The sequence below is a fragment of the Echiichthys vipera genome (assembly GCF_963691815.1).
Source record: "Echiichthys vipera genome assembly, chromosome: 9".
Taxonomy (NCBI): domain Eukaryota; kingdom Metazoa; phylum Chordata; class Actinopteri; order Perciformes; family Trachinidae; genus Echiichthys; species Echiichthys vipera.
This window is the reverse complement of record NC_139834.1, coordinates 13,801,895-13,826,800: the sequence shown is the minus strand read 5'-3', so window position 1 is coordinate 13,826,800 and position 24,906 is coordinate 13,801,895. Positions and strand designations below refer to the sequence as shown.

The 24,906-nt window shown below is 40.8% G+C and overlaps 1 protein-coding gene across 1 annotated transcript; it reads left to right on the top strand.

Annotated features, from left to right (window-relative positions):
• Window positions 1-387: 387 nt before the first annotated feature.
• On the top strand, window positions 388-24,132 carry dnah12 (dynein, axonemal, heavy chain 12; the record flags this gene model as incomplete). Its single annotated transcript, XM_083920514.1, has 72 exons — window positions 388-584; window positions 684-771; window positions 981-1,170; window positions 1,271-1,340; window positions 1,443-1,601; window positions 1,894-2,089; window positions 2,227-2,415; window positions 2,529-2,682; window positions 2,770-2,861; window positions 2,973-3,151; window positions 3,240-3,375; window positions 3,477-3,602; window positions 3,691-3,825; window positions 4,429-4,622; window positions 4,702-4,945; window positions 5,041-5,226; window positions 5,333-5,533; window positions 5,666-5,860; window positions 5,962-6,083; window positions 6,171-6,306; window positions 6,390-6,536; window positions 6,653-6,772; window positions 7,292-7,448; window positions 7,534-7,706; window positions 7,811-7,963; window positions 8,066-8,305; window positions 8,539-8,784; window positions 8,893-9,012; window positions 9,129-9,238; window positions 9,380-9,563; window positions 9,647-9,787; window positions 9,873-9,956; window positions 10,560-10,748; window positions 10,859-10,978; window positions 11,337-11,525; window positions 11,601-11,752; window positions 12,422-12,560; window positions 12,714-12,880; window positions 13,013-13,268; window positions 13,390-13,686; window positions 13,936-14,114; window positions 14,306-14,498; window positions 14,660-14,821; window positions 14,957-15,151; window positions 15,372-15,505; window positions 15,585-15,747; window positions 15,845-15,925; window positions 16,030-16,206; window positions 16,309-16,440; window positions 16,556-16,645; window positions 16,738-16,878; window positions 16,972-17,213; window positions 17,309-17,456; window positions 17,556-17,701; window positions 17,924-18,138; window positions 18,233-18,425; window positions 18,517-18,709; window positions 18,903-19,075; window positions 19,504-19,644; window positions 19,787-19,945; window positions 20,070-20,365; window positions 20,453-20,706; window positions 21,583-21,723; window positions 21,815-21,952; window positions 22,028-22,261; window positions 22,364-22,552; window positions 22,762-22,865; window positions 22,954-23,158; window positions 23,271-23,408; window positions 23,515-23,606; window positions 23,713-23,780; window positions 23,939-24,132. The coding sequence occupies 72 exons, from the start codon at window positions 388-390 to the stop codon at window positions 24,130-24,132; spliced, it is 11,883 nt and encodes a 3,960-aa protein (XP_083776640.1).
• Between the last annotated feature and the right edge of the window lie 774 nt (window positions 24,133-24,906).

The following is a 24,906-nucleotide window of genomic DNA, read 5'->3' as shown; positions in this document are numbered from 1 at the left end:
ATTATATGTATTTCTGGTTAATTTCCTTGGTAACAAGAATAAACTTTACAAGCCCCGCCTCCCTCCTATGGCTACCCTGGTTACTGTTTCTATGGTAATGAGGCTGCAAACTTTAGTCTCAGAAGTCCGTTCAGAGGCTAAATTGAGTAGCTGTGAACAAACTAACCAAAACGAGAAGATATGAATGAGCCGGTAAATCAATATATAGCCTGTCGTTATTCACTGCAATATAGCTAACTTTTGAGACATAATGTTAGCTTTCTCAGGGTCAAATGTTGCAACATAATTAAACGTTAGCTCAACGCTAACTAAGTTAGCAGCTGTACCTTAGCCTCAAGTAATTTTTTGTTGTTGCTTCTGGTTGTTTTCGGCCGTTTGTTGCCAGAGATGGCTACCTCTCCCGGAGTTTTCAAAGTCCCAGCTGTGAAGGGTATGTCAAAGCTTCCAGTCCTGCCCCCGATTGAAGGCACGCAGGGTGAGGTTGAACGCACCGCTGCAGCAATGGAGGAGAAGATAACAGTTCACAAGAAACTGCTGAGGCACAGAAGGAGTAAAGTGCAACAAGAGCAAGTCCATATGATATTGTAAGTTTTCAGTTTTTTCACTACCTCAGTGATAGCCATACTTTAAAACAATGAGTTTTGAGTTTCAACAATGTGTGTTTGTTGACTTAATTATTGCAGGGTGTCTAGAGCAATGGAGGCTTACAGACAGAGCAAAGAGAGGGAAGCAGTACGCAGTCAGTCACCAGAGCCAGAGCTTCCACCGTCTGTATGACAGCTACCTATGCACACATGTGTAATATATATTCATATAAAAAGATAGCGTGCACAGTATAATAGATTATATTTCAATACTTCCTTTACAGATGCTTAGTGAGGAGCGGAAGCGTAGGGTAAGTGTTTTTTTCTTTTTTAGAGACTAATAACAATTTATATCTAAGTCACACCTCTCTTATTCTATATGGGTTCTGTTTGCAGATGAACTACATGTTCCTGAAGCAACGTGTAGAGAACCCCCCATTCGCTCCAATTCAGCAACAATGGTTGGACTCCATTGTTGGCAGAGTCTCGCCTAAAATTAAAGAGGGCCCTGAGACAAACAAACTACTCCAAGAGCTCTGTCAGGAAGTCAGGGACGAATTCCACAATGTGATTGTCAATCACACAGGTATTTCCAATTATTTGTGCAATATGTATGGCTATACTCTCAGAGTACACATATAGTTAAGGTGAACCATGTCTCATTATGCAATATTCACTTAATTTAGTAAACTCAGTACTAAAGAATCCACAGACAGAAGGACATGTCTCAGACAAACGGACAGCTTCCAAACCAAAGTGAGTGTCTAATGTACACAAATTATTTATCCACAATAACTAAAATAGTAGTTGGTCTGTTTTTAATGCCCTTTTTTAAGTTACATGTCCAATCTTCTGCAGAGTTCTTGGTTTCCCCCAACCTTGGCATGATAGCTTCATCAGAAGCCACAAGATGATGAAAACAAATTTGCACATTCTTCATCCGGTAATGCAAACTGTCTTGGACATTGGCTACATGACATTTTCTCCACTTGTCCTGGGCGATCTTTCAGGATGCAGGTTAGAGCCTCGGGTGAACGTGTATGTTTGAGGTGGTGGTCGGAGGCCTTGAATGGCAGCCACGTTCCGTCAGTCTGCCCAAGAGCCGCTGTGACTACTATCGTAGTTTACCACCACTATGTATTATCTTTGTGAATGAATGGAACCTGGACTCTGTAAAGCGCCCTGAGTACTGAGAAAGACGCTATATAAATCCAATCCATTATTATTATTATTATTATTATTATTATAACTACGATATTTCAAGTGAAGATTTGTTTCAAGTTTCTTTTTTATTTAATTTTGACTTTAGGGCATCAGGACCTGTGGACTGTAAGAGCCTACTGAACAAAATGACTGTGGAGTGTAAGAGGACAGAAGATCGTATCATGAATACCTGGCTTCCCAAAGTCATCCACTCATTAACAACTAAAGAAACACTGAAGGCAGTTAAAGAGGAGAAACTGGACTCATTTTATAACTGTGCGTCCACCCTCATCTCTAATCAGGTGATTTAATGCTGACTTTTTTGAGGGCTTGATTTTGACTGAAAACTAAGTGTTTATTTGTATGGAGCATTCTTTATATGTAGGTTCCTTGATAACATATTTAACCTCATGGACATTATTCTTTTGTCATTTTCCAGTTGAAATCCATGCTTCAGACAAGCGTGGAAGGGTTTGTCAATCTGTTCGATCCGATCAATCACCATAGCTTACCCCTCTTCCGTATGGCCTTGACATTTGATGATGAAAAGATGGAAATCTATCCAACTTTGCAAGATTTAGAAGCCGCTGTTTTTGAAATTCTTAATGTCATCACAAACACACTGCAGGTGAGGTTGCGTATAATAGTAATTTAAAAGAAAATTATCACTTTATGCCAAATTTTTCATTCAAAAATATTATATTTTGAGCAAGTATTGATATCAGTGTCATTGGTCCACAGAAAGTACAGACAGTCCAGTCATGGCTGGCACAGACCACATCTTTGTATGTGGATGCCAAGGTGGCTGATCACATCCTTGCTTGGGCTCGGGTCAATGTGAGGACCGCTGTGTGTAAGAATCTAGAGGAACCTGACAGACATTTCCAGAACTATGGTGAGGTTTTATAACCCAGTCATTTCCTACCATCACCACATCCACTTTCATTCCCTTTATTGCTGACTTTTCTTCTTGATTTTGCAGTTGACAACTATGACTGGCTTGTCAATGGAACTGCACAGGCTCGATTGGAGAAGTTCGTGGAAGAGGAGCACTCTTTTGATGAATACACTAAGGTAAGAAATCATAACATTGAGTTGATGCTGCATGTATTATATATCTAGTATTGCCTTTTTATCAGTTTTTTTCTGAAGACTGTCAATGTGTAATCCCACTGTTTTCTAAAGCAAGTGGAGGAGTTCCGTGTTCTGTCAAAGGAGATTATCAGCCTGCCAGCGAAAGCCCACTTCTCTATGGTCCATCTGAACTGTGAAGAGCTGAAACAGGGTCTGGCCAACAAAGCCAAAAACTATGCTGAGATACTTCTGAAGGAATTGATCACCCGTCACCGAGAGAAAAATCTACAGTGAGTCACTTTTTGTAACATTCTTAAAAAAAAAATTCTGTCTGTGTTTATTTTTTTTTCTCACACTCCTTTTTGTGTCTATTCAAAGGATCTGCTCTGAATTTGAAACCATCAAAGAGAACCTTCTGAAAGTACCAGAGAGTACAGAGGACATGACTCAGATCATCGATCACATTAATTTCACTAAAACTAAGGGTATTGCAGAACTTAATGAAAAAATAAAGGTAACTGTAAAGTAACTGTTTTGTCTTATACTAAAGTAAACAGATTTTGATTATCTTATATAAATTCTAACAGCATTTACTACCATATCGTGTTCTGACAGGAAGCCTACTGTAGACTGATCTACCTACTGGATGTACACATCATTGAGCCAGAGGATCTGGAGCTTAATACTACTGTCTTTCTCTGGCCGCAGAAAATCCTCCATGTCTTTGACCTGAGTGATGAGGTAATGTTCTTGTGTCTGCTGACAACAGTATATCATGCGTGTTGTTGTTAAGGCTGACCTGATTCTGAACTGCTTTGTCATTTTCCAGGTGATGCAGACGGCCAAGCAGAAAGGGGAGCAGGAGCTGCATGCTAAAAGAGAAAGATTAATGGTACAGCTGGAAAAGTTGGGACGCAGGATAGAAGAGTTCCCACTTTGCTCTGAGCTGGATATGATGCAGCAGGTACACTTGTCATTAGAACTTTCAGATAACCTTGAAGAAATAGTTATGACATTTTGGGAAATAGTTGTATTCACTTTCTTGTTAAACGTAGCATAAGAAGATCAATATGACTCTCATATTTGTCTTTATAATATGAAGCTACATTCAGCAGCTTGGCTGAGCGTAACGACTGGGGTAGGGGGAAACTGCTAGCGCAGGACTCCAGGATGTCACAGTGCCTGGCTAACAATGGTCTCATCACCCAACATATAACCACAAATTGTTGTTTCTTCAGCTTCAGTTTTAGTACATACTAAGATATAAAGTGTGAACTTTAGAGTTGCTGGAAGGTGGATTTTGTTACCTTCAGACAAAGAAGGGCTCAAGAGTCAAAGTTTTCAACTGTTACAGACTTTATGCACTAGTTTTTTGGGTAGATACATGATGAATGTTGCCATAACCCAATTACTGTCTTTTTTTATATATACTGTATATGTTTTCTGCCTTTATTGGAGAGCGGTAGAAAAACAAGAAAGCACAATAACTTCACAACACATAATTTTACTGTGACTTTACATTTACGTCATATGGGAAATAATTGTCTTGTTATCACTCTTTGGGCAGTATATAACGGATGTCAAAACAGTTCAGAAACTACTCCAGGAGGCTGAGGAGGCGATCGTCTTCATTAACAAAGAAGAGGCCTTTTACAAATGGGACCAAACATGTTACCCAGAAGTTGAGGTCATCAAAGACAGTATTGACCCGTATCAGAAGCTATTTGGATTTGTGCTGAAGTGGCAGCGCACAGTAAACAGGTCTGATTTCAGTTTGATGCACTGTTGTGTTTTTATTAAAACATTTCCCCTGATAACCTTTTATCTTCTTTTTGAATAGATGGATGGACGGCTCCTTCCAAGACCTAGATGGTGAGAGCATGGAGGCAAAAGTGGATGAGTTCTTTAGGGAGATCTTCAAGATGCTCAAGATTTTCCAACAGAAACAGAATAAAGCTGAGCAGGAGATGGAAAAGATTGGTGGGAAGACTAGGCGGAGGCCTAGTGAAGATGATCCAAGGAAGGTGGAAAGCCCCACAATACTTTTGTGTTCTACTGTAATGGAGCAGATCAAAGAGTTCAAGGTATTGTATATGGAGCTGTCATCTCAAAAATAATCATTAATGGAGTCTTGTTTGTGGTTGCTAAACCATTATGTGGAATGTGTTTGTGTCAACAGGATCATATCCCTGTAGTGTCCATCTTGTGTAATCAGGGCATTAGAGCTCGTCACTGGGACCAGATGTCAGAGATTGTGGGGTATGACCTCACTCCTGACTCTGGTACCACACTACGCAAAGTTCTCAAACAAAACCTGACTCATTACCTGGAAGAGTTTGAGTCTATCAGCGCTGCTGCCAGTAAAGTGAGAACTCTTGAAATCTTATGTTTGCTTCTACAACGTTCAATAAAAACCTTAATACTACATCGATGTGCTGAACGCTATATACATCAACTACGTGTTTCTACAGGAGTTTTCCCTGGAGAAGGCTATGCAAACCATGGTGCATGTGTGGGATGGCATTTCTTTCCACCATCAACCTTACAGGGAGACCGGAGTGTCCATCCTGACAGCCTTGGACGAGATTCAGACAATGTTAGATGACCAGATTGTGAAGACCCAGACTATGAGGGGCTCACCGTTCATCAAACCTTTTGAAAATGAGATCAAGGTTAGCTTCAAGTTTCACAGAGCTTATTTATCTAATTATAATGAATAAATTCACAATTTGCACGGGGGAGTTATTTTAACCTTGCCTTTACCCAATTGTGGAAAGATCTAACTGTTTGTCCTGTGACTTCAGCAATGGGAGGAGCGTCTGCTTCGTATCCAGGAAACCATAGATGAATGGCTGAAGGTGCAGGCCCAGTGGCTTTATCTGGAGCCAATCTTCTCTTCTCAGGACATCATGCAGCAGATTCCAGAAGAGGGAAGACTTTTCCAAACTGTTGACAAAAACTGGAAAGAGGTCATGAGGCATTGTGTCAAGGACCCTAAGGTAGTCATCAGAAACAGTTTATGGTGGACACATTATTCTGGAAGGAAAAAAAAAAATCCAAAACTGAACTGTTTGTTTTAACTGATAATTTGTAATCATAGATTCTACAAGCAACCTCGCTGCCTGGTTTGCTAGAGAAACTGCAAGATTCCAACAACCTCCTGGACATCATCATGAAAGGACTGAATGCCTATTTGGAGAAGAAGCGTCTCTTTTTTCCACGGTAATCAAAAGGGCCTTTGCAGTGTTAGTCTGGTCTAATTCTTTGTTATTATCACAGATTATGTTATTGACCAAATGCTGCTGCCAGGTTCTTCTTCTTGTCCAATGATGAAATGCTGGAGATTCTGTCTGAAACCAAGGACCCACTGCGAGTACAGCCCCATCTGAAGAAGTGCTTTGAGGGTATTTCCAAACTGGACTTCCTACCCAATCTAGACATCCAGGCAAGGCAGTTACACATATTGTTATTGTTACATGACACGATCGTTGATGAACTTTTATTTAATAGCATACTGCTCTCACCCAGGCCATGTATAGTAGTGAGGGGGAGCGTGTTCAGCTAATCCAGCTCATCTCCACGTCTGATGCCAAAGGAGCTGTGGAGAAGTGGCTGGTGCAGGTGGAGGATATGATGCTTCGCAGTGTCAGAGATGTAGTAGCCCGGTCCAGGGTGGTGAGATCACTGTTCCCATACCTTCACTAATACTTTGATTTGTTAACTCTTTTTTTGTTTGTCAGCTTTTTATGGATCTGATTGACATAAATGTGAGTGTGTGGTTGGACTGACAGGCCTATGCTGAGACTGCACGGAGCCAGTGGGTTAAGGAGTGGCCTGGGCAAGTGGTGCTCTGCACCTCCCAGATTTTCTGGACCTTGGAGGTTCATGAAGCCATCAGAGCAGGACCTGATGTAAGTTTTTACACATTGTAGTTGGCCTTTGAAAGACTTTCAATTAGCGCAATGGAAATAATGTTTAGTCTTGTTTCTGAATATGAGAAAATTAAGTTGTGAATATTGTTAAAGGTCCCATATTGTGCTCATTTTCAGGTTCAAACTTTTTACTTTTATTTTCATACTTAAATTTTGGGGTTCTACAACATATTTACATGCTTTATTGTTAAGAAATACTTCTCCCCTATATTTTCACTGTATTAACTGTATATAGCACCTTGACCTGCTTTATAATAAAAAAGACATGGAAATCTGTGTTTGTACTATATGGAGCCTTTAAAATCAACTCTTAAAATTAATTTACCAATAGAATGTTTTTAAGCCACCCTAATACTATTGCTGTACACTGTACACTGAAATTTGATAATGCAGTGATGTGTTTAACTCCCAAACGACAGATCAGAATTCTTCTTGTGATGAGCATGACACCATAACTTCACTAGAGAGAAGACAATTAAAATGTTTTGTTCTCTGTAGGGTTTAAAGAACTACTATCAGCAACTCCAGAATCAGCTGAAGGACATTGTAGAGCTGGTGAGAGGAAAACTGCCCAAACAAACACGGACCACTCTGGGAGCGCTGGTCACTATTGATGTCCATGCCAGGGATGTGGTCTTGGAGCTTATTGAGAAAGGTACTTCATGTCTCAAAATCCAGTTGACTGTAACAGAGCTTTGTCTCAATTTAGGAATAACACCAAGACTGTCTGTTTTTAACAGGTGTATCACATGAAACAGACTTTCAGTGGTTAGCCCAGCTTCGTTACTACTGGAACAATGAAAATGTTCGTGTCCGCATAATCAACTGTGATGTAAAGTACGCCTATGAGTACCTGGGGAATTCACCACGTCTGGTCATCACTCCACTGACTGACAGATGCTACAGAACACTGGTAAAATATCTGACAAATAGCCTACTTAAACATTTATACTTTTTATTGGAATGATGCTGAGTGATCAAAAGACATTAAAGTCCAAAGCTTTCCCTCTTTTTTAGATTGGGGCTTTCTACCTGCATTTGGGTGGTGCGCCTGAGGGTCCAGCTGGAACAGGAAAGACGGAAACCACTAAAGATCTAGCCAAAGCTCTCGCTGTGCAGTGTGTGGTCTTCAACTGTTCTGACGGACTGGATTATCTCGCTATGGGCAAAGTAACACCAGCAGGAATTTTAGGATTTATATTCTTAATTTTGATGCCAAACATATAATGCAAAACATTTTTTTAACCAATCTTTTGGGGCTCTTCCTCATAGTTTTTTAAAGGTCTTGCTTCATCTGGTGCGTGGGCATGCTTTGATGAGTTCAACCGTATTGAGCTGGAGGTGCTGTCTGTAGTGGCCCAGCAGGTTCTCTGCATCCAGAGGGCCATCGAGTTGGACTTGGAGTACTTTGACTTTGAAGGGACCATGCTCAAACTCAATCCAAACTGCTTTGTGTCAATTACAATGAACCCCGGCTATGCAGGACGCTCAGAACTCCCAGACAACCTCAAGGTCTTTAATCAGTGAATAACTATTTTATCAGGCATTGTGAATTGGCACTGTTAGTTCCAGCTGCTAATACTTCTACTCTGCATTATTTGATCCCAGCCCTTCAAAAAATTATACATTGTAATTAATCGTTGGTGCTTTTAAACCCCTTCAATATAATGTTACATAATTGAAAGAAGTGTGTGACTGTCCAACATTGCTAGTAACATCATTTTTTATTTCATTCCACTGTGTAGGTGTTGTTCCGAACAGTGGCCATGATGGTCCCCAACTACGCCCTGATAGCAGAGATCTCTCTGTATTCATATGGCTTCCTCAATGCCAAACCCCTGTCGGTAAAGATTGTGATGACCTACAGGCTCTGTTCAGAGCAGCTGTCCTCCCAGTTCCATTATGATTATGGCATGAGGGCTGTCAAAGCTGTTCTTGTGGCTGCAGGAAACCTCAAGCTCAAGTATCCTGACGAGAATGAGGACATACTGGTATTTGCTAAATTAGTCGATACTGTATACCCTTATTGTGAACTTCTCTAGTTTCTGTAATAGTTTTTGACCCTTTCACTTGTTTCCACATGCTGTTGTAACATCCAGCTGCTGAGGTCCATAAAGGATGTTAATGAGCCCAAGTTTCTCTCTCATGATATTCCGTTGTTCAATGGAATCACCAGCGATTTGTTCCCAGGCATCTCCCTTCCCGAAGCTGACTATCAGGTCCGATTGTATTAAAGACATTATTACTTATTATTTCATCATAAATGTAACAATACCTGTGCATTTATTAATACTGCCATTTATTATAAAAAGGTGTTTTTTAATATCATTGGCAGCTGTTTCTGGAGGCTGCTGAAGAGTGCTGTAAAAATCACAATGCACAGCCAACACCGGTTTTCTTAGAGAAGATGATCCAGACATATGAGATGATGATAGTCAGGCATGGGTATGTTTCATTTCCATTTCACATAATCTCACTGTTATTATAATATCCTGTTTAGCATATGTTATTCAGTATTCCCCACGACTGGGACATAGCTTGAGGGGAATATTTGATGTTGCATGCAGCTAATATTTTTTATATTAGGTTCATGCTGGTGGGAGAGCCTTTTGCTGGGAAGACCAAAGTCCTACACGTTCTCGCTGACACACTGACTCTCATGAATGAAAGAGGTTATGGTGAGGAAGAGAAGATCATTTTCAGGACATTGAACCCAAAGTCCATCACCATGGGACAGCTCTTTGGACAGTTTGACCTTGTTTCCCATGAGGTAGACCTAACCTTGGATCCTCTTGTATTTATTATCCTGCCTCCTTCCTCCTCTAACTCTTTTCACTTTTTCCTTTTCCTCAGTGGACAGATGGGATTGTGGCCAACACATTTCGTGAGTTTGCATCAGCTGACACACCAGACCGCAAATGGGTGGTGTTTGATGGTCCCATAGACACACTGTGGATTGAGAGCATGAACACTGTGCTGGATGACAACAAAAAGGTGCCCAATACACAGTAAAAACGTTTGATATTTATATTACTTTGTTTTTCACATCATACATGATAATACTTCTCTTCTTCCACAGTTGTGCCTGATGAGTGGTGAGATCATCCAGATGTCCAATCAGATGAGTCTGATTTTTGAAGCAATGGATCTATCTCAGGCCTCGGTGAGTTAGAAGAAGAAGAAGAAGAATTCCTTTATTAATCCCGCAACGGGGAAATTCGATTTTTTCACTCTATTATTGTTATTCATGTTACACGCACACAAGCCCGAAATACACACACATGCACAGACAGGACCTGTATACATGCAATTAATGGAGAGATGTTAGAGCGAGGGGGCTGCCAGTGACCAGCGCCCCGAGCAGTAGGGGGTTCGGTGCCTTGCTCAACAGCACCTCAGCAGTGCCCAGGAGATGAACTGGCACCTCTCCAGCCACGCTCCATTCATGGTCCACACAGGGACGCAAACCGGCAACCCTCCGATTCCTAGCCAAGTCACCTATGGACTGAGCTACTGACGCCCTTAGATGTTTGGAGTTAAATACATTTTTTCTTTGATTATTCTGTCTTAAAATGTAATAATTTGTGTTAATTTGCTCAATGGTCCCAATTTTGCAATAATGGAACTTTATTAACTCACCAACGTGTTTGTTAAGATGTCTTAACAATGGAAATTTAACAATATACCTAGCTTGATTTGAAGGATGTATTTGGATGTTATTAAAAGTTCTTTGTTGGTTTTGTTTGATTATTGTCTTCAACTGCAGCCTGCCACAGTCAGTCGATGTGGTATGATCTACATGGAACCCTCTCAGTTGGGCTGGGAGCCCTTAGTGATCTCCTGGATGAATAGTCTTCCTGATGCCCTCCAGAGCCTGGACAACTGCTCCCTGCTGCTGGAGCTCTTCCACTGGCTCCTGCCGCCTGCCCTCAGGATGCTGCGTAAACACTGCAGAGTAAGTGTTCCAAGAGCAACCCCAGACACAAATATCTTGGTGTAGGTGAAGATTTAAGTATCTATAAAATACAGTCATTTATTTATACTGGATTATTGTTTTGTTTACAGGAAGCTGTTTCCACTAGCAACAGTAACACTGTGGTGTCCTTGTGTCGACTGTTTGAAATGCTGCTCACTGATTCTGTAAAAGAGAGTCCTCTGGATAAAAACATTCACACCTGGATCATGGTAAAAGGACTAAATCATTTGTCATTGTGTATCATTGGTGGAACCATTACTCAGAGCTTTTACTTAAGTAAAAATAATTATACTACAGTGTAAAAATGGTAAATGTGGAGATCATTTTGGATTATACTGCTGGGTAGTTTAACCTATAATCATACATTATAATGTACTTGATTTAATTTTTTGTATTACAGCACTCTTAGAAACATTTGCCTCTGAAATGTTGTGGAGTATAAGTACAAGTACAGCACATCCATCCTTGTTACATCCTACCACTGTTTTAAATTATATTGGAACCGTATTTATTGCTTGACATTATTTACTCTTTGACACCTTCTCTTCTCTTCTTTTATGATTGCAGGCAGCTTTTGCCTTCTCCCTGGTGTGGTCTGTGGGTGGTAGCTGTGACGCAGACAGCAGAGAGAAGTTTAGTGAGTTCTTCAGGGCAACTGTGTTGGGAAAGACAGAAGAACATCCTATCCCTGCCACTATAGGCAAATGGGAGTGTCCAATGGATGAGAAAGGCCTGGTGTATGACTATTTTTACGAGGTATTGTGTAATTACATCACACAGGTGTTTCACTTTTGTTTAAATAAATAAATAATGCTGTAATCTTTTGAACAGTTTAAAGGAAAAGGCCGGTGGGTTCATTGGAATGATGCCATCAAGAATGCAAGCTTGGGGGACAAAAACACCAAAGTGCAAGAGATCATTGTTCCCACCATCGACACAGTTCGCTACACCTACCTCATGGACCTCTGCATCAGATACGGAGTGTTAGTATTCACACAAATGCTTAAAATGCATTTTTGCATTGCATTACTTTATTGTTTGACTTCTACCTGTGCAATATATTCTTGTTTCTATAGAGCAGGGCTTCTCACACTTAAGAATGCTGCGGCCCACTTTTTAACCTGAAAATCTTCTGTGGCACATTTAAACTTTTAATCATAATTCTGATCAATGCTCAAGATTGATGAAGTTGAAGTATATCCTGATATATATTTTTTATTTTTATAAAAAGAGCAGTACTATGGAATGCAAATTCATACATTCACATACACGTAAAAACTTGTTTGGCAACAAATGTAAGAAATTAAGTGCATATGGGGAATTGTTAATGCTGTATCCTGGCTGTGTGACACTGGATGATAAAATGCTTATGCATAAGATTTGACAATATCCAACCCAATATCAGCATGATCAAAAACAGTATTATTTGTATCTAAATGTAAATATATGTAAATATTACATCATAAATATTTCATGGCTAATTAAAAATCGAAACTTTTTATTATTTATTGTAAATTCCCTCTTGCAGCCCACCTGCAGTACATTCATGGCCCACAGCGGGGCAGCGGCCCACACTGCTGAATGACTGCTATTCAGTATGTCTTCTTTTGTTTCACCCTGGACATATTTTTTGTTTCTGTTTCTCTGCCTAGGCCTCTCCTGTTTGTTGGTCCTACTGGCACTGGCAAGTCAGTGTATGTGAAGGAGAAGTTGATGAACAATCTGGACAAAGACCGCTATCTACCCTTCTTTATCAATTTTTCAGCTCGCACTAGCTCCAACCAAACTCAGGTCAGCATTTAGAAAGCAAGGATGAAAGAAAGTTTTGCAGAACATTATAGATTACTAGGCAAATGTTATTAGAAGTAATACTCGAAATACACGAAAGGGTACATTTTTCATTTTAAATTAATTTGTTGACTCCTTATTTATTGCATCTTCCAGAATATCATCATGTCCAGATTAGATAAGAGAAGGAAGGGAGTGTTCGGGCCCCCCATGGGAAAGAAGTGTGTCATCTTTGTTGATGACATGAACATGCCTGCACTGGAACAGTTTGGAGCACAGCCTCCTGTGGAGCTTCTTCGACAGTATATAGACCATGGAAACTGGTACGAACCATTAACTATAAGATGCCAATTTCATATTCATCAAAAGAAGAGAACGATAATAAAGGAAGAGGATTACATTTTCTGCATTAGAGAAGCATATGCATTGTTCAGTAAATGTTTATGCTCTTGCAGGTATGACCTAAAGGATACCTCCAGGATCTCTCTTGTCGACCTCCAGCTCATCTCAGCTATGGGCCCCCCTGGTGGTGGGAGGAATGCTGTGACATCCCGCTTTCTGCGTCACTTCAACATTGTTAGCATCAATGCCTTCAGTGATGACACCATGGTTCGCATCTTCTCCAGCGTGGTGGCCTTCTATCTCAAAAACAATGCATTCCCACCTGAATATTTCACTATTGGCAACCAAATAGTGACAGCTACAATGGAAGTGAGTCCCTCAAAACGCACATAGATATCACATGAGCTGTTTTCATGCATTTGTAAAAAATTATCAATCATGTCTTTTCTAATGCTTTAATACTTTGCATGTATGTGGTTCATTCCTTAAGGTGTATAAGGAAGCCATGAAGAACCTGCTTCCAACTCCAGCCAAGTCTCATTACACCTTTAACCTGCGGGACTTCTCACGCGTTATCCAAGGCTGCCTGCTGCTGAAGAAGGACTCTCTGGAGGAAAAACGCACTATGATACGCTTATTTGTCCATGAGGTCTTCCGCGTCTACTATGACCGCCTGGTAGATGACAAAGATCGAGCATGGCTCTACCGGCTAATGAACAGCATTCTCAAAGATCACTTCAAAGAGTCCTTTGACCAGGTGTTTGATCACCTGAAACAAGGCAGTAGAGTAAGTTGAGATTCAGTTATATTTGCTGTAGTGTTCTGTGCTTTGTAGTTGTTGTTGTTGTTGTTGTTATTATTATTATGTTTCAAAGTATCTGAATTACCAGGGTACAAATTAGATTTTATATATTTTTTGGATACAAGCATATGAAACATCCATAACTCTATTTGTGCTCTACTAATACAAAGCACCTATGAAGCAAATAGGAAAATCTATGTTTTGATTTCTAGCATAAATTGTCTTCCTTTTCAGCTGGTGGAGGAAGACATGTGTAATCTTCTGTTTGGTGACTACATGAACCCTGACCTAGAGGATGATGAGCGCTTGTATGCTGAGGTGCCCTCAATGGAAAGCTTTTCTCAAGTGGTGGAGTCGTGCCTTGATGAATACAACCAGATGCACAAGAATCGCATGAACCTCGTCATCTTCCGGTAAAGAGCTTTTGGTATTGTAGTCTACATGCTGCAAAGATATCGGTCTTAAGATATTAAGATACACATTTTTGAATGAATGTACAACCAAATGACGTTACCTTTCATGAAGTAAGTTGAATTGTTTTAACTCTTCTGACTCTTTGCATGGAAAATTGATTAATTGAGATAAAAATGTTGGCGTTATGTAGCTATGTCCTGGAGCACCTGTCCCGTATCAGCCGTGTGTTGAAGCAGCCAGGAGGCAATGCCCTGCTAGTGGGAGTGGGAGGCAGCGGACGCCAGTCCATCACTCGGCTGGCCACATCCATGGCCCATATGACCATGTTCCAGCCTGAAATCGCTAAGAGCTATGGCATCACTGAGTGGAGAGACGACCTCAAGGTCAGTTTTATGGTTTGGGACAGACCTCTGTGTCCTGTAATTTTAAAGCATCACATGTATTATTTCTCGTCTTGATCTCTGCATGCGATTCTTCTGCATTTTCGAATGGCCATAGAAGATTTTAACAAAACTCTGTCTCCTTACTTTGAATTAAACTTAAGATGCTGCTGAAAAATGCTGGGGTAAAAGGCCAGAAGACGGTTTTCTTGCTAACTGACACCCAGATCAAAGACGAGGCTTTTCTAGAAGATGTGGACAGTGTCCTGAACACAGGGGAGGTGCCCAATCTATTTGCCATAGATGAGAAGCAAGAGATCATGGAGGTAGGCTGTAACAAACATACTCTATATAGCAACATATGCCTTGTTTGTACAAGGTATGGGTTGCTATACAGTATAAGAGAATAGGCCACACTCATTGATGTTTAATGTTATCTTTCATTATCTCTCTTTATCCAGACAGTACGTCCCATTGCCCAGGCTGGAAATAAGAATTTGGAGTTGAGTCCTTTGACTCTGTTTGCCTTCTTCGTGTCACGTTGTAGAGAGAACCTGCACATTGTTGTGGCCTTCAGTCCAATTGGAGACGCATTTCGAAATCGCCTGCGGCAATTTCCATCTCTTATTAACTGCTGTACCATTGACTGGTTCCAGGTACTGTGTAGGCATTAGGAATAGTGTGATTGCTTTGTAAACTATACTGCATATGATAGACACAGTATAACAGTCTAAGTATGTATTTGTGTTTCAGTCAGTCAGTCATGTGCTCCCTGGGCCAGAGATAAAAAAATAGACATTTGGACACTATCTTGACAGTGTCAGCAGTCTTTGCAGTGACAGTGAGCATTGTCCTTTCTTCTCTCTGCCGTGACAGCCATGGCCTGAGGAGGCTCTTGAACGAGTAGCCAACTCCTTCCTTGAGTCACTAGATATGAGTGAAAACGAGAGGCAGCAGGTCATACCCATCTGCAAAACATTCCATACGTCTGCCAAACAGCTCTCACAGAAGTACGACATGTGGACACTTGTATATTCAAAAATAAACTACAATTATGAGTCCTTAATTACACTGTTATTTTCTTTGCAGATTTCTCTCTGAGTTGGGTCGACATAATTATGTGACACCCACATCCTACCTGGAGCTGATTGCAGCTTTCCGTCTTCTGCTGACTCAGAATAGAGACACTGTCATGAAAGCAAAACAGAGGTATACCAACGGTCTGGATAAACTAGCCTTCGCTGAATCTCAGGTATATGCACCATCATTTTACTGGAAGTTTTTGTTTGTTTTATTACAAAATGTTCAGGATTACTTTGTTTGACTCATTTAACAAATTTTCTCTGCAGGTTGGTGAGATGAAACAGGAACTTGTAGACCTGCAGCCCAAACTGGAACAGGCAAAGATAGACAACAACAAAATGATGAAGGTGAGTAGGGTCCACATCTTGTTTCAGCCTTAAAATTACCTTGACTACAAGTATACGAATATACTGTATGTTATTGTTTAATGTGATAACTTGATAACTTTCAGGTGATTGAAGTGGAGTCTGTAGAGGTGGAAGCCAAAAGTAAAGTTGTGCGTATTGATGAGGAAGCAGCAACTATTAAAGCCAACGAGGCTCAGGCTCTGAAGAACGAGTGTGAGAGTGACTTAGCTGAGGCTATCCCTGCCTTGGAGGCTGCTCTCTCCGCCTTGGACACTTTGAAGGTGAGCACCCTACAACTGCACTACATCTCTGTACCAGTTTTAGCCACTCAGACCACCACAGTTTAGACAGTTGAGTAAGTTGAGCTGCCTGTTTCCTTTCAGCCCTCAGATGTCACAATTGTAAAGTCGATGAAGAATCCTCCTTCAGGGGTGAAGTTGGTGATGTCAGCTGTGTGTGTGATGAAGGAGATAAAGCCGGATAAGATAGCAGACCCAGCTGGGACTGGAAAAAAGGTTAGACTGAGAGAAAGAAATTCTTATAAAAAAATTATGATTGTCTGTCAAAAACATTTATAATTTCAGCTTATAGTAATATTGCAATAAGTAACATGTTTTTTTAATTCTCTAGGTTTTGGATTACTGGGGTCCAAGCAAAAAGCTACTGGGTGATATGAACTTTTTACGAGATCTTAGAGAGTATGACAAGGACAATATCCCTGTGAGTGTACTCACATGCTTAATTTATTATTATTTAAAAAAGACTTAAGCCTATATTTTGCTCTGGCTGACTCCTCTATTTCTACTTTGCAGGTCCCTGTGATGCAAAAAATCCGTAGTGAGTACATGACTAATCCTGACTTTGACCCCAGTATAGTTGCAAAGGCGTCCTCTGCAGCAGAGGGCTTGTGCAAGTGGATCAAAGCAATGGAGGTGTATGACAGGGTGGCAAAGGTACAGTTGCATAAATTATTTCTCTTGTCTTTATTTCAAAGGCATATATGCTTCCACTTATTCTTTCAGCTCAACCACTCTCTTTGGTTTTAGGTTGTGGCTCCTAAAAAGGCCAATCTCGCAGAGGCGCAGGAGTCCCTGGCTGCTACAATGGCCCTGTTGGACCAGAAGCGAGCTGAGCTAAAGGAGGTGGAGGACCGTTTGGCCGCCCTTCAGAAAACCTTCGAGGAGAAGACAGAGGAGAAGGCCCAGCTGGAGTTCCAGGTGGATTTGTGTGCCAGGAAGTTGGAGAGGGCTGAGAAACTCATTGGTGGTCTAGGTGGAGAGAAGACCAGGTCAGGATGGTGCACAAAAATATTCAGTTGTTTATCATTTTCTACAAATACGATAATGACAATATGCCACTGACTGAATCATTTTTTGTCTTTAGATGGTCTAAGGCAGCAGATGACCTGCAGAACACATATGATAACCTTACTGGAGATGTTCTCATCTCTGCTGGCGTCATCGCCTACCTGGGGGCCTTCACCGCCGGCTTCAGACAGGACTGCACCAAGTCATGGACCAAAATCTGCCAAGTAACAGTTCTCCAGTTCTTATTCAGATTTATTTTGGTAACTTTCTTTTATATCTAACTGCTTATTATCTTTGTTTTCCACCTACCATGATTTCTCTAGTCTAAGAACATTCCATCAGCAGATGACTTCTCTCTCAGTAAGACTCTGGGAGACCCCATTAAGATCAGGGCTTGGAACATCGCAGGCCTTCCCAGTGACTCATTCTCCATCGACAATGGTGTCATTGTCAGTAATTCACGAAGATGGTGAGTTTGTTTTGCTAAAGGATTGTTTTGAAGTTAAAGGGGATGGTAGGCTCATTCTTCAGGGTCGTATTTGTATTTTGGGTTTTTCTTGTAACATGTTTACATGCTTTAATGTTCAAAAAACATACTATTTTACTCATACTGTCTGTCTGAATATAACTGTAATTACCCTCTGAAACAATTCAACCTAAGATCTTTTCTCTGATGTTTGTGTTCTTGTAGGCCCTTGATGATTGACCCTCAAGGTCAGGCCAACAAGTGGGTTAAAAATTCAGAGAAAGACAATAACCTTAATGTAATCAAGCTAACAGACGGGGACTACATGAGAACTTTGGAAAACTGTATTCAATTTGGAACACCCTTGCTGCTGGAAAATGTAGGGGAGGAGCTGGACCCCTCACTGGAACCATTGCTGCTCAAACAAACCTTCAAACAAGGTGCTATGAATGCGAGATGGCTACCAAGGGGGCAATTGAGAGTTGAATTTATAACTGAAAATTCTAACATCTGTAATTTTTTTGTCTGACCCAGGCGGTGTTGATTGCATCAGGCTGGGGGAAAGTGTGATTGAGTACTCCTGCGATTTCCGTTTCTACATCACCACTAAGCTGAGGAATCCACACTATCTGCCAGAACTGGCCACCAAAGTATCCCTTCTTAATTTTATGATCACCCCAGAGGGCTTGGAGGACCAGCTGCTGGGGATTGTGGTTGCCAAGGAGAGGTAGCTGTAATAAAATGGTCTATTTGGTATTCCACTTTTAATACTTTCCTCACCTCTTAAGAGCATTGTTTGTGCTTTATCTGCTCTACAGACCAGAACTGGAAGAGGAGAGAAATGCACTTATCCTGCAGTCAGCTGCCAATAAAAGGCAGCTTAAGGAAATTGAGGATAAAATCCTAGAGACACTGCAGTCCTCTGAGGGAAATATCCTGGAGGATGAGAGTGCCATACAGATTCTCGACTCTGCAAAGATCATGTCAAATGAGATTAGCAAGAAACAGCAGGTGTGCACAAATAACTCTTAAATGTTCTCAAGAGAAAATTTTATTCATTAACCTTTATTTATGCAGGTAAAATCTCATTGAGACCCAGGGTCTCATTTGCAAGAGAGAGCTGTTCAAAAATGAGACCACTATTGTGAATATGACAAGTCTGATCATTGGTAATCTAACTTCCTACTGTTTACATATTTCCCAGATTGCAGAAAAGACAGAGATCAAGATAGCAGAGTCTAGAGAGGGTTACAGAGCCATTGCCAAGCACTCCTCCATTCTGTTCTTCAGCATTGCTGATCTGACCAACATAGACCCTATGTACCAGTACTCTCTCAGCTGGTTTGTCAATCTCTACATTAACTCTATACAAGACAGGTGAGTGGTGCACATGACATTTATTCTTCAGTGTCCCAAAAGCGGTAACACTTTGAGACTTAACTCTACCAGCAGTTTAGAAAACAGTAGTCATCATCTGTTGTACTGTCTCAGTAAGAATTGTTAATGCTTAACTTTAATCATATTCATAAAAAAAAACCATGTACAATCAGTAAACCACACAGAAGACATGCAACATTACATGCAACTAGAGTGGAAGCAAAAGTAGTCCTGTACAGCAGCTGCAAGTGGGAGGGATTAAATGTAACTCTTTTTATTTTTATTTCTGGAGCCACAGATGTTCCTTACACACACAGGAAATGTGCATTTTTCTGCTAAACATCACAAGTAGAAATTACAGACATTATGAATACATTTCATTGTTCTCTATTCTCTGTTCATCTTACGTTTTGTCTTTTATTCATCAGTAACAAGTCCAAGATCCTGGAGAGGAGGCTTCGATACCTGATCGATCACTTCACCTATAACCTGTACTGTAATGTCTGTCGCTCTCTGTTTGAGAGGGACAAACTCCTCTTTTCCTTCCTCCTCTGCTCCAACCTCCTCCTGTAAGTGTAAAAGCTAGTGGGTGATAATGGTCAAATGGATTAAATTGTTAGAATTTGATTTCAGTTTTTAATTTAATTCAGTTTTTATTCACTTGAAGATATACTATGTGAATATGTGCTTTATTCTTCTATTTCCACTCAGAGCAAAAGCGGAGATTGAATACTCTGACTTCATGTTCTTTCTGACCGGAGGTGTGGGCCTACAGAACACCATCGCTAACCCCGACCCCAGCTGGCTACAGGACAAGAGCTGGGATGAGACCTGCAGGGCCAGTGAACTGCCTGGATTACAAGGAATAAAGTAAAAAGCATTACTCACTCAACCAAAAATGCTTTTTGGTGATTAAGGACTACAGCTACAGTGTCTTCTTTATCACAAATTCCTTTGGCTTATGGAGGGAATCTATGTTTTATTTATTTCACAGAGAGGCTTTCATCAAAAGCCCAGGAGACTTTAAACCTATTTATGACAGCAAAGAACCAAGCAACACTCCTCTGCCTGCTCCATGGTGTGAACAACTAAATGACCTGCAGAAGATGATCATTGTTCGCTGTCTCAGGCCTGATAAGATAGTGCCAGCTGTGACTAAATACGTGACTGGTAAATTGGGGAAGAAATTTGTCCAGCCGCCTCCCTTTGACCTGAGTAAGAGCTACCTGGACTCCAACTCCACCATCCCACTCATATTTGTGCTGTCTCCAGGAGCCGATCCCATGGCTAGTAAGTTCCAACAGTACCAGTGATTGACTATCAAGGTTCCATCCGAGGTTTTTCCTCAAAATCATTAGAATTAACATCCCTCCACAGGTTTACTGAAGTTTGCCAGTGACAAAAACATGGGTGGTACCAAATTCCAGTCCATCTCTCTGGGGCAGGGCCAGGGACCCATCGCTGCTAAAATGATATCCACAGCAATGCAGGATGGGACATGGGTGTGTTTGCAGAACTGTCACCTGGCCGTTTCCTGGATGTCAACCTTGGAGAAAATCTGTGAGGGCCTCAGTCCAAATACATGCCACCCAGACTTCCGCCTTTGGCTCACAAGCTACCCTTCAGCTAAGGTAAAGCTCAATGCATTTCAATAGGCACATGTAGAAATTGCTTTAAATGTCAAACTATGCTTATTTAGGAGAAAGAGAAGGAATTTATGTGATTTTAAGGTTGAGCTGTAAGATTCTGTACAGGCTCTGCAAAGCAAGCATGGCAGGGGCTCAATATGATGATGAGCAGGGAAAGGAAAAAGCAAAGTGTGAATGCAGATGTGATCAAAGGGATGATGTGAGGGATGCAAGAATAGGCTGCAGTGCTATCTACAAACGGAGAGGTAGTTATGAACCCATTGAGCTCTAATGTGAGAGAGAAATAGCCACGTGTCTCTACAAACTCAAACCCAACAAAGTGCTTAAAGTATGCTCTCACCAGTTTAAAGGGGCTGCCGCTCACAAATCCACTATAAAACCTGTATATAAAGTCTCTGGAGCAACATCTTTTAAAGCTTTTAATTCAGTCACACTCACTTCACTCTTAGCCAAGTGTGTTTAGAGACAACCAAAATCATATGCTCGTAGTCTTTTTTTAATTAATTTTAGCTCCGCTTTTTAACACGATGCAAATTTGACACTCTTTTAGGAGGACGTTTTAAAATGAATGAATGAATGTATGGGGGTCTCATTCATTGGAGTAGTAGCTTTCTAACAAACTACCCTCAGAGAGTTTTAATTCATTAGTCCTTACGACTTGTTTAAAGGCACAGTTTCTGAATACGGGGGTGCATTTCACTGTAGCGTGTTTAGATACTTTCACACTATTAATATTGCACCTCAACATGCTTTATATTAAAATGGAAAAAATATTTACCTTTAACAATATGGGAACTTTCAATCACCAAAACTTATTCTGATCATAGTTCTAAGAAAAAACATCCTTTCTGATATCAGTTTCCAGTGACCATCCTGCAGAATGGGGTGAAAATGACTAATGAGCCTCCAACAGGACTCCGACTCAACCTGCTACAGTCTTACTTATCAGATCCTGTTTCAGACTCAAACTTCTTCAATAATTGCCCCAATAAGGAGCTGGTGAGTTGTCTTGCATGCAACAGGAATTCTCATTATTTATTTAATAGGTCTATATGAAAGACATTCTCTGACTCTTTGATTACTCCGCTAGATTTGGGAGAAGCTCCTGTATGGGCTGTGCTTCTTCCATGCTCTTGTTCAGGAGAGGAAGAAGTTTGGGCCACTGGGCTGGAACATCCCCTATGGCTTCAATGAGTCTGACCTACGTATGAGCATCAGACAGCTCCAGGTATTCATTCAGAGTTTCAGTGGTCACATTTCTACATCAAAATAATCTAAAGACAAACATTTTTTTCCTCTTTAGCTTTTTGTGAATGAATATGATGAGGTGCCCTTCGAGGCCATAACTTACCTGACCGGGGAGTGTAACTATGGCGGCCGCGTGACAGATGACTGGGATAGACGGCTCCTGATGACGATCTTGTCTGATTTCTACAACGAGGACATCATCGAGAAACCTCGTTACCCTTTCTCACCTAGTGGGGAATACTTTGCCCCACCTAAATCTGTCTATGAGGACTATATTGTATTTATTAAGGTAAGGTCACTTGAAATAACACACGTGAAGTAGATAAATACATTTTTTTTTGTTCTCTATAACGACTTCCAAATGAGCAGCGATATCTTTGTCCTATTCTAGGAGCTTCCTTTCGGCCAGCATCCAGAGGTGTTTGGGATGCATGAAAATGTGGATATTTCCAAAGATCTCCAGCAGACAAAGCTGATGTTTGATTCGCTGCTCCTCACCCAAGGTGGAGGAGCTAAGGGAGGGGCTAGCTCTGGGAGTGACAACACGCTGTATGACATAGCAAATGACATACTTACAAAGGTATAAACTAATCAAACCTTCTCTTCATTGGGTAAATGTTTAGTGCATACAGTTTTTTTTTTTTTTTTGGTAGGAAATACACATGGAACCAGTGCAAGTGTACCATTCCAATAAAGTGCAACTGTCTTTCTGTTTTCTTTTCCTTGATTTTAATCTACATGCACTCGTGTGTATATTTTTAATGAAGAGACTTGCTTATATTCCCCCAGCTTCCAGCCAATTTTGACACAGAAGCAGGTCTCTTGAAGTTCCCAGTGCTCTACGAGGAGAGTATGAACACCGTGCTCGTCCAAGAGATGGAGCGCTACAACACGTAAGGACACACAGCTCAGTACAGACCTTTGAGACATATCGCACGTCGTCTCTTATATTACTTGACTGCTGTTTTTGCTCATTCTCAGGCTGTGTGGTACAATCCGTGTGAGTCTACAGAACCTGTTGAAGGCCATTAAGGGTTTGGTGGTGATGGATGCAGAACTGGAGGCAGTTGCAGGCAGTTTGATAGTGGGAAAGGTCCCAGAGAAATGGGCCAAGCGCTCGTACCCCAGCCTCAAGCCTTTGGGAAGCTACATAACTGACTTTCTCTCAAGGCTTAAGTTTTTGCAGGTGAGACTGCTTAATAAAGTTAATCTAGATGAACAGGAGAAAGGACTATTATTGTATGAAAGCTTTACTGAGTTTGTTACTCCACTCATAATTTCAATTTGTGTGCCTGTAGGATTGGTACGATGCCAATAAACCCAACGTGTTCTGGCTGCCTGGCTTCTTCTTCACCCAGGCCTTCCTAACTGGGGCTATGCAGAACTACGCAAGGAAATACCACGTCCCTATTGACCTGCTAGGTTTCGATTTTCAGGTCAAAAGACACACACTTTGTAATACCTGTGTCTCCACTTCAAAGATCTTGTTATAGACCTAAAAGTACACTGATCTGTTTTTGTTTCAATTGTTTTATATTACAGGTTCTTCCTATTGATGAGTCGGACACATCGCCTGAGGATGGGGTTTACGTTAATGGATTATTTCTGGATGGTGCTCGATGGGACAAAGAAAGGTAGATACTCATACTAGTTTGTTTTTTTTACATTGTTATATATTATTGGAATAGTGAAATGTCAGGAGACTTGATAAAACGTAACTATTGTTTGTCTCCTTATCAGATCAGTTCTGGCTGAGCAGCACCCCAAAGTCCTATTTGATGTGGTGCCAATCATCTGGATAAAACCCAGTAAGTAAATTACCATACTTTTTACACTGCCAGATGTATCACAAATCCATTCATGTTTTAGGGTGTCTATTTCAAGCCCATTATTGTAAACTTGTCGCTGTTTTTTCCTTTTTATTTTTATGACTCTCTGCTTCGTCTCTTTCTTCTCTACCATGCAGCTGAAAAGAAGAGCATCGATCAGGCTCAGAAGCAGTATGTTTGCCCTCTCTACAAGACCAGTGAGAGGAAGGGAACCCTCTCCACCACAGGCCACTCCACCAATTTTGTCATTACCATGGTGTTGCCCACTAGCAGGCGCCCTCAACACTGGATCAAGCGTGGCGTGGCCATGCTCTGCCAGCTGGATGACTGAAAAACTGTTTAAGACTCAAGCACTTTATTGTGAAACTTTAAACACTTTGATGCCTTTTTTTATTCTTGTTCCCTTCATAATTCAAAATTAAAGATAACAGCTGTTTGTGACCAACAAGGGAGTGTGTGTGTTTCAAAACTATGAATAGAGCATGACTTGAATGGGGCATGATATACTTTACAGTTCTAATGCCCTTGTAGTTCAGTTGCCACTACAAAATACAAAACTAGACAGCTAAAAGAAAGGAACTGAAAGACACTTAAATTCATGTGGAAGTAACAAAATGTGCCTCAGACACATGAAAATGTTTTAATAGTATATTGTAGGATGACAGCATAAAATCGTCAATCCAAAGCAGGTCCTAATTGTTAAAAGCAGTGCACTGCATTGGTTTTATTACATTACAAACCTTTGAAACGTATTTCACTTTAGTACAGAACTCTTATTCAGTTACTAATTTAAGCCTTCCACCACGTTTTTACACGAATCCACATGAATTCCTGGCATCAAGCCCAGTAACTGTGTAACACCACTCGTGGAACACATTTGGAGTCATGTACTGTAACAGTAATGTGGCCACAGGCCAAATGTAAAAACACATTTTTAAACAGATGGCTTATAATAAGACCCTAGACAACTAACTAGGAACTTTACTGTTAAACTAGTGCTGCTATAAAGAAACATTTCAGTGCAAACATTCTGTACATTCTCTACCTTTCCTGCTTGTTAGGGCATTCATTATTTATCTTAGTGCCCATTTGCTTCTGTTTGTCT